At 44.1% G+C, this 14,746-nt stretch overlaps 1 protein-coding gene across 4 annotated transcripts in view; it reads right to left on the reverse strand.

Moving 5' to 3' along the window:
* Positions 1 to 1,931: 1,931 nt before the first annotated feature.
* The window catches only part of GTF2E2 (general transcription factor IIE subunit 2), a 77,246-nt gene continuing 64,431 nt past the window's right edge, over positions 1,932 to 14,746 (reverse strand). For all 4 annotated transcript variants that reach the window (XM_090032057.1, XM_090032058.1, XM_090032060.1 and 1 more), the window contains 2 exons: positions 7,208 to 7,323; positions 1,932 to 5,335 (listed from right to left, as the gene is read on the reverse strand). In XM_090032057.1, coding sequence (XP_089888183.1) covers positions 5,216 to 5,335; positions 7,208 to 7,323 — 236 coding nt within the window. In that variant the 3' untranslated portion in view covers positions 1,932 to 5,215. The remainder of the gene's footprint in view (positions 5,336 to 7,207; positions 7,324 to 14,746) is intronic.

Below are 14,746 nucleotides of genomic sequence, written 5' to 3' on the forward strand. Positions count from 1 at the left end.
GAGGGCTGAGAAGAGCTGGCAGTTTGGGCAGGCACGGCAGGGCATCTGCCTTGATGAGAGATCCTGGCCAGGGAAGTCCAAGCCCCTTTCGTCTCAGCCTCGATCTGTATTGTGACAGCTGCAGGAAATACGCCTTCTCTCTCTCCTCTTCAATTAGTCAACAGCCCGAAGTGCCATGTGTATAATCCACAGGCTGGATTATAGGGCTCAATGGGCCAGATTCAGTCTGCAGATTGTACCTTTGACTGTACCTTTGTCAGCCCTGTACGAAAACCGAAAATAATGTAACGTGAGTGGAAGCTGGGATTTATCATTGCTAACGTGTGTAGTGAGATCAGGAGTTAGCAGACATTGAGCACAGGTAAGAAACCACCTCTCAAGCTGTTCCCGGCCTTGTCTGCATGACAAAGACCTACCGAAGACAGCTGTGAGGGCAGACCAAGCCCATGCAGGGGAGCTGGTGTGCCAGAAGCAGCAGAAAGCTCAGTGTTGCCAGTCCTTCCAGCAAAATTTTGCCATACGGCTGTCAAGCTGTCAGCAGACAGCGCAAGGCAGACCCCCTACTAAGGCTGTCAAAAATCTCACCAGGAAGTTACCAGGTTTTACATGTAGGAAACTCTTACAGGAGCCTTAATACTGCCATTTTACCACTAGGAACCTCCCAAAGTCATTACATCCAGTGACAAAAACCACAAAATGGCAACCCAGCTCTTTCTACCAGCAGGGCAGTATCTAAGGGACCTCCTGACTCCCTCAAGCCTGCCACTGTACAGAAAGCAACAGCAGCCTTCCATGTGTGGACTAAGTCTAAAGGGGCATATCTCCATAGCACAGTCTCCTTTCCCACTCCCCTAGCTGCACCTGGTACCAAGCATTTTTCTGCATCTGCATCTGCCTCAGGCACACCAGACATGTATGTGCACATTTGCCAGTGCACTCTGGAGCACAGGAGGTAGGGACTTCAAGGTGCCTCCAGAGGTTTTGTTGGTCCCTGCATTGGGACCAAGAGAGATTTCCCCCCCATCCGTGCTGCTACACACACCAGGTTTTTTTTGCCCTTTAAAGCATTCCCCAGGGGCATTAAGGGTTGACTGCAGCCAAGTCTGGGGATCTTAACTGAGTTATGCCAATGCTTTTGCTGAGACTTAAACCTGGGGGTTCCTGGCTAGAGGGTCTTGCCTCTCTGCTCAGGGTCAAACTGATCTCCAGGAAGGAATTTTAGCTTATTTTCAGATAGGTATGGACTATGGGGGTTTTGCCATCCTCTGTGGCAAGGGACACAAAACTATTGCAGGGATCTCTTAAGCATATTTTAACAATCTTTGCAGCAGCAGGATGTTAGCCACCCTGTTTTACCTGTGGCACATTAGGGTGTTACGTCTTGGTGTTGCATCAGAGTTGACTGTGTAGTTGTGTTGACCACGTAGTTATGCTAAGTTAGACAATGGATTTGGATAGGGATGATCCTGCCTCAGGCAGGAGCCTGGACTAGATGACCTATGGGGGTCACTTCCAGCTGTACTTCTCTGATTCTAAGCACGTGCCTGGGATGGTGTGGACAGGGATGATGCTGCCTTGAGCAGGCAGTTTGACTTCTGGATCCCTTCCAGATCTACTATTCTATGGTTCTATGACTGAGAACTAGAATGAGGATGTCTCCAGGCAGTAATGTCTTGGGAAGAATTCGCGTGACAAGCTGCATACTGGATGTCAGGACCAGCAACGCAGGGTACCACAATTACTAGAACTCTTTCTTCAGCAGTGGGAGCAGTTGAAGCACACTACTACTGCTTCCTCACCTCTGGTGAACTTGTCTGGTACTGGCTGCAGTGGTGAAGCAACAAAACCTCAAGTGAATATCACCATGTGTTACATCCAGTAATGTTAAATTAGGCCTTGTACAAGGTATAAATTTCAAGGCTAGGACATGGTTACTCCTTAACCAATAACAAATTTATTAAGCTTTTAGCAATTAGAATACTATTATAGCGGTTAGTCAAAAGTAATACAACATGCTCATTGCCCCAAAGTACAACAAATTTGACAACGCTGATTAGTCTGTAAAGTCTCATCCAGGGACTCCCGGCTCCAAGGTCTGATGTCTGTACAGCGTGAAGTTTTCTTGGATTGCTGTCAGGATCTCTTCACGAGGGGCTTTGAAGTGCAAGCTTTTCTCCTCATATACCACATTTCTTATCATATAGTTAATGCATATTAGTAAGCCTATTTCTGCTTACCATATTGGATTACTCTTAACTAAAATTGACCAAATTTTCTAGCTGTTGATATCTTTTTTCATTCTTAGATGGGGGTCAGTTTTGCTGACTTTCGTTCCTCTCTTCCTAAGCCAAATTTCCTTATTTTGGCTGGCCCATTTCTTGTTTTGACTTTGGTTATCCAGACGAGACCTCTTGAGACTTCTTTTTCTTTGCCAAGAATGGATCACAGTCAAAGTGACCTTTATGTCATCTCTTGTTGCTGAGTTGCAGCTTTGCAGGTTGGTTGAAACCAAAGTTAAATTTGCCAGCTTGGAGACTCAAGCTAAGCAGAGTTGAGAGAAGGAAAAATCAGGCCCACAGACCTCTGGGTCCTAAAACGTTTGCCTAAAATTTATGGAAAAACAAAAGCCCCGTAAATTGTGCTGCATGCTTATGTGGGGAATTGGCCCAGTTGAGTCCTGTATAATTGCCACTGGACTGAGGCCAAAGATTTGCCATTAGGCTGAAGGTCTTCCCAGCCCTGCCTTGGTAGGTGCTCTCCTCTGTGATTTGCTGACTTGACCCACCTCCAGGACAGAAACTGGAACAGATTTAAGGCTTTAGAGGACTATGAACTCCTACTTTAAACTTTAAGGGGAAGCCTAAAATCATAACTGTCAAGCTATGAACAGTCCAACGCATGTTGGGACCTTATTTACATTGTGTTCAAGACTGGATTCTTGTTGATATAGTTTGAGACCACCACCGCTTATGAGAAAAGATTGGTTGGGTTCTCAGACTGTGATACTCAAGCAAAATTCAAAAAGATGGGAGTTTAGCCTCATTTTAGACATACTGATGGATGATGGATCCATTAATAGCTATTAAACACAATGGGCAGTAGTGTATCCTCTGGCGCAGGTAAACCAATGATCAAGAATGCCAGGGAGGATATAACAGGGGATGGAGGACACAAGACATGCCCTATACACAAACCACCCTCTGCTGTCACAAACAGAGACAGAATTCTGGACTAGAAGGACTGGGACAGTTGGTCTGACCCAATGCAGCACTTAAGTTCTTTGTTTCTTTTAGCTTGTCCATTCCTTGGCTTTGCTATGCTTTCCACTTAAAAGTACAGGTATGACACTTACTTGAACTTCAGTGCATGGTATTTCTCAGCTTTTACTATATAACCTAGCTAGCTGCAACTGGGGCTTCATTGTCTCCAATGCTGTGCAAGATAGCTGTTGCAACTGGGAAAAAGGAGGAAACCTTTTCCATTAGTAGGACTATACGTTTTACCTGGTCTTTCCAATATGATCTTAGCTGGCCCCGAGTCAGCTCTCCAAGGCCACAATCAAAACATTATGGTTGAGCACTGACATTGCTTACTTACAATGAACAAAACATCTGTTTGCTCTTTATTTCCCCATTTTTTCCCTGTAACTAATTAGTAAAAATGGCTGACGGATGTTTTAACTGTGATTTCATCACCATCCTCACCTGAAATCATTAAAACAATTAAGGTGTAAAAGTAACCATTAGCTTGCTGCCAGAGCCATATGGATGGAGCCTAAACTGAAAAAGCTGGCTAAAAATGCAATGAACTAAAGGTAGAACATCTTTCTTTGAATGAAAAGAACTTCAGACATTTCCCCACATGTGCAATGAGTTCTTAAAAACAACTATCAGTTACTCTTTCATTTAACTTTCTGCAAAATCCTTCAAGAAGCATGTCATCTGCTGCTCATTTGTGATTCCATGAAGACAAAATTAGTACCAATTGCCTTCCTGTTCCTTATGTAAAATCGAAAGTTAGCCAAACTATGTCTAACTGGTAAGTTTCATATTAGTCAAAAGATATAACATAAAATATTGTAAACTACATATAACATGCACACCTAAGGTGCTACGCCGCCTGCCTAAAAAAGAGAGGAAAAAAAAGAGAGAGAACAGCATCAAAGATGAACTAGCACTTGACATCTTTTCACTCAAAATCCTTTACTTCAACTTGGGAAGGAAAATGTGACAGTCCCGAAAGATGCTGGTCATCTCTTTTACAAGACTTGTCTATGAAGACAATATATAGGGACATCGCCTTTATGGGCTTTATTAAAAAACAGAAACCTTAGCATTACATTTTCATTTTCTTAATCCCATAATTCAAAGTTGTGGAACATGTGGCATTCCACTACAGCATGGGTGCTCACCCCCTGGCCTATGTGCCAGATCCAGCCTGCATAGCCATGTCACCTGGTCTGTGGGACTCCCCACTGTTCTGGAAATTTGCCGGCAGGGGAGTGGTGGCAATTAACACCACCACTGGTCCTCCATCACCAAATCTGCAGGCTCTGAGTGGTGGGATTGGAATCCAGCCCACGACCAACCTGGCGCTGCTCATTTGGCCCATGGGGTAAAACACAGTGGGCACCGCTGCACTACATGCATGTCATCAGCAATGTTCCGAGGACGATTTCTGATTAACAGCATAACCACTGTGCAGCCTGATGGGAATTCTCATCTTAGACATCAACTTTCAGTAAAGCTCAATTCCAAGATAAAGTAGAAATATACAAACTGTGAATGCCCTTATCTCTTTAAAAGAAATGCTTTTGCAACTTTGTTATAAATATGTCCTCTTGAAATAGATAAAACAAATGTTGTATCCAATTCTATCTGCAAGCCCACTCTAGGAAAATACCCACTAAATGATTCAAACGTGTAGTTAAGCATTTAACAGGAACTCTAGCATCACATGCTGAGGAACCCTTAATATTGAAAGGCTGTCAGTGAATACCTCTTACTCAAAGTCACATTTCCACTAGCTAGTTAAGTTATACCCTAAACAGGGTTATTGGTATTTGCTCCTAGTCAGAACAGTTTCACTGTGACAGCTGCAGGAAAGGGGGGACACACCACATTACAATATACAGTCAGTCTTTCTTCCAGCCAACATTGACCTCAAGAGGCAAAGAGCCTAAATAAACCCATGCTTGCTTTAGAACTGCAAATGTTCACTGTTTGCCAGGAACAACATCAGAATAATCCTTCAGCACTCCAGCCAAATGATCATTGTGAGTCTTAAATCTCCGTTTCTTCTGAGAAGCAGGTTTCTTCCTCCTCTGAATGGGAGCCTGAAAGGAAAAGCAAAACAACAGTTACAAAGACATCCCTCCAACTGGAGAAGAATCTAACTATAGCATGCTATGCCATTCATCAAAGTCCCAAATAGTGTTGTAAAGCAGTACTCTGGTGGAGGGCAGAAGGTAGGACAGAGTGGTACCTTAGACAGTAACTGGTTCAGAGAAGGGTTAAGTTTTTGTAGGCAATAACCCACTTTGTCAGATGCTATGAATGTACTACAGTGTGGTTTTCAACCTGTGATCTGTGGATCCCAAGAGGTCTGCAGACTGTCAGGGATCCACAAAATATGACTCTGATCAATTAAAAGCATGTGAATACCCACACTTACAATTCAAAGAGTTCTGCACCTCCATTCAAAATTTCCAAACGGGTCTGCATCTTCATTCAAAATGTTTTAGGGGTCCACAAAAGAAAAAAGGTTGAAAACCACTGTACTAGCAGAACTAAAAGATTATACATGGAAGGAAAAAGAACAGGTAAGGGGACACTGCTGAAAGAGGTAATTGGACTGATTAGATTAACTGAGATAACATGGCAGTTAACACCTGGCGGGAATAGGAGTCAACAGCTAGTCCAGGTACTGGGATAAGAATCCATAGAGCCCTGGTTGAGACCATGGTTAATACAATTCAGTCTGTGGATGATTTCTATTTTTTAAAGTATTTTTGTTTAAGGAAAGCTCAACCAAGGAGGTAAAAGTGTTCTACCACAGGCTTATGTACGTTTCTGGAGCAGATGTCAATGTAACATCCATGTTCTTTCTTTCATGTAGGGCTCATCTTAGCTGGCTAAGGTCAGCAGTAGAGGGCACTGTAGGCAGGTTGTAGCATATATAATGTTGATTGAGGAGCAGATGAATATTAAATTGTTATAATTTAGTTCAGTGATGCGGCCTATGTTGATGAGGGGGCACAACTGACATCTAGGTCAGTAGCAAAGCCTAGTGATGTGATGAGAATTGGACATAGGTAGTTCAGTGCTGAGGAGTCCAAGGTGCCACTCTGCCCTGTCTTCTTCTGCCTGACTTCAGACCAACATGGCTAGCCACCTCTGTGGAGGGAGCTGATTTTTTCAATTTTTCAAAACATTCACTTATGTCAAATATGAATAAATAGGGAGAGCATAGAATATCCTTCTTGTTAGAGAATTATTGTCAAATCACTCTGTTTATGTTTGTAAGCACAAGAAGAAAATATTACAAATGCCACCGGTGGCAACAGTGACTGTCCCCACTGACGTTCCATTTAGGGTTTCTGGCAACAGCCCTGTATCAACAGGCACCATAATGTGGAGATAAACAAAACAAGGGACAAATATTACTTTTACTATCACATCATATAATCATTTGATAAATGGGTTGAGTCTGAGATCAAAGGCAGAGAGAACAAATTGGAGACACTGTATGTGACTCAATGTCAGAAGTCCTGTTTTGATCTTCCCGCAAAACACTGGTATATTACTCCCACTCTGGACTACATGCTTTTCATTAGGACTTAACCTAGCCATGTGCAAGTGTGTGGGAGTAATCTTCTCCCTGCCATCTTAAGTAATTTTCACTTCATCATTTATGTATCATGCAGCTTTTAAAAGCAGCCACTTGCAAGTCTGCAGTGGCTTTTACTGTTTCCCTATTGCCTCTCATTACTGACACTTTGAGGATACTCTTCCCAGCAAGTTCTAAGAACATAAATCTGCTGGCTGTATTGCTAGAGTTACTATCTTTGGATCTGACCCCAGTTAAGTGAGCACTATATGCAGTAATTGCGTGTTCCTTTTAGCCAATTCTTTTTCTACTAAAAGTAATATTGGAGTTGCTAAGAAAAAAGGTCCTTTTTCAAAGACTTGCAATTTATAACTCTTACTATTTTCTTTGGTCCAGCTTCCTGCATGGAAGAAATACCCTGTCGTTTCAGATACTCCTCAATTTTCTCTTCATCCATAGAATCCACAGGAATGCTCCTCCATAATTTCTGAAATTCTAAAATACCAAACAAAGCATTCATCCCATATTGTGATGAGTATAAAACACTGGTAAAAAAGAACATCCCGTTCATGGAAAATAAGCATGTGCAAACACAAATCTCCCAACATTCCTGCGTATGTAGCATCATATAATGATATACATGAGGCCTCTGCTAACCATACCATCACTGGCATCAGAGAATATGCACAACTTTAGTCACTCAAAGTGCTAACTGCATTTTGGGAAAGAAAATATGTAATTATAGAGGTAAGCTGAAATTTGTTTCGGTGTTAAACATGCTCCAGAATGCACGCAATAGCAGCATAATAACAACTCAGTACTGGTTTTGGGCTTTTTCCTGAAGCACTTGCACAGGTTTTTACACTTCAAGGTCATTTAAAACATCAGTTCAAAAGATCCTTGGGTTTGGTATTAACTAACCACAGGAGCCAGCTTAATTTATTAATATTCAGCTGCCACTATCACAGGACTGTCCACCATCTGCCTTTCACTTTCTGAAGATTTAATGCACTTACTCCATTAATTGGTCAAAGGTATTATTGCTGTAATATACAGTGTTATACAGTTAATCAATTTAAAAACTCTGACATTAAAGAGAAAATAATGGAAGAGGAAAAGAACAGAGAAGCAACATCTCAATTAGAGCAGCTGCCAGCCACACTGACCATGCTACCTATCATGTCAGTTCCACGTATTCGTTGGAATGTCTTATCTAGGCAGCAACTGGTACAATTCCACCACCCTTAATCCCATGGGCATTAAGTTATGTAGTCCCTATCAACAGGTTTGGCTAACAAGTCATAAATAAAACACTAGCAGCAAAAGGCTAGATTATTTTCTTTATTTTGAGATACGTTCAGTATACAGTTGTCAACACCACTGCAGCACTTAAGAAGCGTTTTGTGCAGCATGCCTTAAAGCAGGGGCGGGCAAAATATGGCTTGCGGGCTGAATCTGGCCCACCAGGCAATTCCATCTGGTCTGCGGGCCCCTCCATAAGCCCTCTGTAAGCCCTGGCCCTGGGCTGCCCCTCTACAAGCTGGCGCCTCCATGCAGGAAGTGTGGCTGTAGTAAGCAACCACACTGGCCCACCCCAACCTGGCCTGGCCTGCCCCAGCCCCAAGCCAGGGGGTGCTGGAGACAAGAAGCCTCTGCCTGGCACAGCTTTTGCCTGGTCACCTGGAAGAATGGAAATTCAGGTATGGCCCCGCCAGACAGGGGGTCAGGGACTCCTGTTGCGGGAAGGGGGCAGAAGCACATGGAACCATGAACTATGAAGTCAGCCAGGATGGCTCCACATGCTGCAGGAGCTGTGTGCTACGGGGCCAGATGGGGCTGGCCTCACACGCTGCCACCACTACATGCAACCGGGAACTTGGGTAAGAGCTGAGCGCTATGGGGCTGGGTTGGGCTGGTCCTGCACGCTGCCGCCACGTGTGGACAGGGGTAGGAGCATGGGAGCTGCAGCTATGGGGCTGGGAAGGGCTGGCTCTGCACCTGCCACTACATGCAGCCAGGGACTAAGGCAGGAGCAGGGGGCCAGTGGGGCTGACCCTGTATGTTGCCACCACATGCAGCCAGGGACTCAGGCAGGAGTGGAGAAGCTCCGTGTTATGGGACTGGGTGGGGCTGGTCCCACACACTGCTGCCGCCTACAGCCAGGGAGCATGGGGAGCTGCATGCTATGGGGCTGAGCAGGGCTGGCCCCGCTTGCTGCCACAACATACAGCTCCACGGACTCGCACATTCAAGGGATTCCAAGGATTCTCCCCAATCCCCGACCATACCTCCAAACATACCCACACCCACTCATAGGTCCCCCACCCCCTACTATACAAACACACACACCCTCCCACACTCCCCACCCCCAAACACACTCAGACCCTTCCACTGCCCCCAAACACACTCCCACTGCCCACAACCCCACCCCCCCACACTTCCCTACTTCAACATACCCACACACACATGCACACACTGCCACTACCCCAACCACATATCCCACACCCACTGCCCATACCCACACCCCATACTCCCCCCACCCCCGCACAATATACAAGTGTAAGAGTATTTTGAACTATTACTCAATCGCCTCTAGATACATCATGCAAACACACACAAATCAGGACAAAAATGTTTTTTTAAATTAAAGTTACAGTAGATGTTTGATTTTTTTCCAGTTCCAAGATGGCACCTCCCCCTGCCAAAAGGAGTGCTTCCAGGAAAAGAGGAGGGACTGGCAAAAATCTGGGGTTGGGGAGGGACTTCTCATCCCAAGATGGCAACCAGGGGGGAGGGCACCTGTCAAGGGGCGGGGCTACCCTTGCAGCTCTCGACAGCTCACCAAAACTTGTTAAGCGGCCCTCCAGGCAAAATAATAGCCCACCCCTGCTTTAAAAACTTAGTGCTGGTAAATATTCAACTGCATAATCTGTTTTAGATGCAATGGCTCTACTGGCATACTTTGTTAGCTCGAGAACAAAGTAGTTTTGTAAAGAAAAAGTTGCAGAATTTGTAAACTCAGTTACCCTTTTTTGACTTTTCACTAATTGAAATGTTGTTTCTATAAAAAAAGACCATACGATATTGTAATGGGGCTCCTACCCCATTATGGAGAAGGGAGAGCAGGCCCTGGGGAATACTGGCCAGCCAAGCCCTTGGGAATAGACTGGATGGCAGAAGCACCTGGGTAAACACTCACCATAGGGCCAGTGGTGGTGGAAGCACCAGTGACTGGAGTCCTGCACAGATACACAACAGAGCCCAGCAGCAGTGAGCCACCCTAAGGCTGAGCCAGCAAGCTGAATCAGGAAGCACCTGCAGCAGGTAAGGGAGGCAGGTGATCAGCAGAGGGGAGGGCCAGGGAGATATATAAACACAGGTCCTGAGCCACAAGAGGGCAGTCTGGCCCTGGAGGCTGAAGGGGAAGGAGCCCCACAGCAGACTGCTGAGAAAATCATGAGAGAGAGCTTGCTATCCTGGAGACAGGCCAGTAAGGAGCTGAGGGCTGGCAGAGAGGGAGGCTCAGTCTGCATGGGGAATTTCAGACAGCCAATGTGCTGAAGAATTAAGTCAGTGGGCTCATGTTTCAGTCTATGCTTTGCCTGGTGGTTTGTGGAAGGAACTAATGGGAGATCTGGAGGTCCCATTAGCACCTGAAGGGCATGTGATCACCTGGAGCCCTGCTGGGGTGAGGCACAAGGAAGAACTTGAGGGACAGAGGGCCCAGAACAGGGCAGAGCTTGGGGCCAGAGTACCCACAGCAGGGTGGAGAGAGGACACATGGACTCAGTGACAGCCAAAGCAGGTTCAAAGCTCACAAAGGGCTAGGACCCAGAAGCCAGGTGCAGCACAGTGGGCCTAAGCTATGGGAACCAGTGAAAGAAAAAGGGGGCTGAGGCCAGAAAGACTGAGATGCCAGTAAGGCTATAAAGGCCTGAGGTAGTCTGGTGTAACACTGGGGTCAAGTGCTGACTGAAACCATGCAACTAGCCCTGAAGGCATAACTGAAAGAACCAGCTGGCACCTAGAGGTACTAGGGCTTATCCTGGGACCTATTAGGCAGCCTCCGTTGCAACTAAATAGTTGCATCTAAAGTGTGGTGGGCAAGTTAGGAGGGGAGGGCACCCTGGGGCTAAAGCACTGTGCAGGATCATGGGACCCCGAGGGGACACACTAGCCATCCCTGGAGCACAAGACTGGTTACAGATATGCTCTAAGAATCAGTTCACCTCCTCATCCTGCCCAATAAAAAGGCAGTATTTTAAAATTTCCACAAAATAAGGCGCAGAGTTTTAAAAATTACAAGAGTACTGCATTTGCAGTAACGTAATTTTTAAACAATAGTATAATCAACTTGATTTTAAAGCCATTCTTCTTTGTCTGTGAGATGGTTTTATAGATGAAGCCCACTGTGTGTAGATTTTTAAAAATCCAATTAAATAATTTGTGAATGTGCAAAGAAATCATTTGGTAACATTTTCCTGATATGTCATGTATTTCTTCATGCTGATAAATGTACATTATCTAGGTAACTGTATGGACCTCAGTCAGATTTAAGCACCTCCCAAATTTTTGTAATAGAAAGAATCTCTTCCCCCAATCTCCATCAACACCCCACCCCTTTTTTTTTGGGGGGGGGGGGGGGGAGGGATAGGAGACAAGAAATACCTCTCTCTTAATTCGCTGGACAAAAAAAAAAAATAAAACACACCCTTCTTCCCAGGGTCTCCATTCCCCTCACAGTCTCAGATCTAGACTATTGCTTTGTATTGAGTCTACCCCTGAAAATGAAACTTTTAGCCAACTTTGTGCAAACAGTGACACTACTACTTCCTAGGCAGAACAAACTGGCATATTCCACCTTTACTGAGAAATCATTTGGGGGAAAATCCTAAGTTTGGTCATAGTCTATGATCCAGTATCATTTGCCCCAGACAGCCCTGATCCAGTTTTGGCAGCTTCAGAAAATTGGGACATGGTCCATTGTCCCTCATAATGCAAGGATGAGATGTTGTCAGTAATGGACACGGGACTTTTTTCAAAAGAAACCCGAGTGGTAAACCTGCTACTTTGAAGGTGTATAAGGTTCATACTCTTTGTTCAGGCCATTTTTGTACTGTTTGATTTCCCCCCATCAAAAGATTTGGTATTTTTAGGTAAGCACTACCAGTGCAAAAGAATTTTGTTCTCTTTATCTATGAGAAACAAATTTCCTAACTTAAATATTTAACGTTTTGATGTGATAGGTTACTTAGAAATATATGCAATGAATATATAATACAACCTCCAATAAACAAATGTATACCTTGGTTGTGATATATTACATTTCCAAGCTGCACAACATGCGATTGCTAGCACAGCCCCAAACTGTAATGCAGGTGATATACAATATGTGATATACACATACATGCTAAGCAGCAACAGTCTGGGGCCCTCCAAGTGTTATGAAAGTTCAAAACAACGGTTCTCAACTTTCTTTCAGATTCAAGGTATGTCTTGTTAGACTTAACACCAGGGGTGGGCAGAATATGTCCTGTCAGCTGCATCTTGCCTGCCAGACTATTTTATCCAGGCTATGGGGCCCCTAAAAACTTTAGAAAATATTTATTTGCTCCTGGCTGCCTGCCAAAGCTGACAAGAACCACGGACAGTAGGACCCAGAGGGAGCCTCAGCAGGAACACAGCAGTCCAGCCCCACCCCACCTCCAGCCATTTCCCTGTCTTCCTGGCCCCTGCACTGCTCTAGCATTACGTGGCTCCCAGCTGCATCACTGGACCAGGGAGCCGAGTCAGTACCCTGGGGAGGTGTGCATGTGTGTTTATTCATAGGGTGAGTCTCATATGCATACCCCACCATACACAACCACCCACACCGCCCCCCACACTGCCAGACATGCAGACCCCCCCCATGCCACCCCTCTCACAACTCCCCACAAACCCCATACTCATACACACACACACACACACACCTATACACCCTCCCTGACACACCCATACCCTCCCCCACACTCCACATACCCACAGCCCCCCACAAACCTATACCCAACCCTCCAGTATACAAGCATAAGACTTCATTTCAAGCTATTGTGCAATCACCTCTATGTACACTACACAAACGCATGTAAAGCACGACAAAAATAATTTTCTAAATCAAATTAATGAATGTTTCAGATGATCACTTTTTAGAACACAATTTGGTATTTTTCTGATTCCAAGATGGCAAAACTCCTTGCTGAAAGGAGTACTTCTGGGGGCAGGGGAGGGACTTCTGGTGGCAAAGGTCAGGGGTTAGGGGGTGGGACTTCCAGTCACAAGATGGCAACCAGGAGGTGGGGCACCTGTTAAGGGGTGGGGCTACTACTCATGTGGCCCTCGACAGCTTGCCAAAATTGGGTAAGTGTTCCTCTGCCCAAAATAATTGCCCACCCCTGCTCAATGCACTCCAAATGAGACTAAAAACACCTCTCAGAAAATGCTGTTAGCTCTCCCTCTGTTTTTGACTGTGAAAAAATAATAAAGCAATTTTTTTGTTGCAGAGAACTCAAACACCACACCAAGTCAGAACTTTTCTGATACTATAGATTCCTATTTTAAATCTCTGGGTGTATCTTGTGGATCACATATATGTATTTCCACCCATAATGTGCTAATATTGCACAGCACCCCATGACACCCTTAAAAGGATCTTGTGACACTCTGGTTGAAAATCAGCACTCTAAACATTTAAATGAAAATGTAAGTTAGTTCTATAATGTTTTACAAAGAATAAAAATAAGAGCTCCCTTAAGAGCTCATGTTGTATGGACAGGACAAGAAAATTAGCATACAATCTCTAGCAGTCATAAAAAAAAGCACACAGGAAAGGAGGAACTAAGAGAAGTGGAATCTTTAATTTTATATTAGTCTTCTCAAGAAAAAATGAAAAATTAACACCAGAAAACACAAACTGCCAATGCCAATACAAAAAGATGATCTATGGTTAATCTATAACCATGGCTTTTCATGTTTAATGCTTTTTATCCTGAAGTTAAAACTCCATTTCTGTATTTTAAATCTGTCAAACAAGAATATAAAACGGGAGTCAACTGTACAGTTGAAATAGGGCAACAGAACATGTAATAAATTAATTTTCTTTAGAGTGGTTACACAGTATCCTGAAACTCTTTTTAAAAATGACTTCATAAAATCGGACTATATTCAGATATTTTGTTTTAACTGGGATACTTGCAGCCAACTGCATTTTTCCATGTTTATTTGAAGATGGGTGTTGAGTATCAAAGCATCTTACAATTATACTGGGCTACTTAGGGCAACCTATTACATTGAATCCAACGGTAAAGGGATCACACAGAACTAAAGACTCAGGAGCAAAGCAGACAATCACATAGCTAACACTACCCTGTATGGTCACATACACTATCACTTTGGATTTAGGGTGCCACCAAGTGGATAAAAGAAACACATCCACCCCATAGTCAGGATACAAAAAGAAACAAAAAACAAAACAAAACAAAAACAAAAACCCCCCCACCAGTGTGGCTTTGCAAATTAAGCCAAACACACACCAGAATCTGAGAAGAGTAAATCATGCTGCTTTACCGATAAAGAACTATTTAAAAAAACATTTGTTTTGGCCTGTAAGTCATAATGGACCCAATAAAGTAGTGAAAGTTTGGGTTGGGGGAGATTCTTGAATTCTTTATTATGACTTCTTGGTAAGGTGTCACTATCTTAACAGGAAGAGAGAGAAAACTAGATTTCTTTGAGAAATGCCATGATAGGATGGCCTTAGATGTTGGGGGGGGGGGTTTTGATGAAAAAGTACCTGGTTTTCTTGATACTGACTGGGGGCCTTATCTATGGCTCTCTTCAATAGATTTTATCTCTTGAAAAAAAAGAATACTTTATGGGGAGAGGA

Source organism: Crocodylus siamensis, chromosome 2, assembly GCF_052110815.1.
Source record: "Crocodylus siamensis isolate JL-2025a chromosome 2, ASM5211081v1, whole genome shotgun sequence".
In the NCBI taxonomy this organism is placed as follows: Eukaryota; Metazoa; Chordata; order Crocodylia; family Crocodylidae; genus Crocodylus; species Crocodylus siamensis.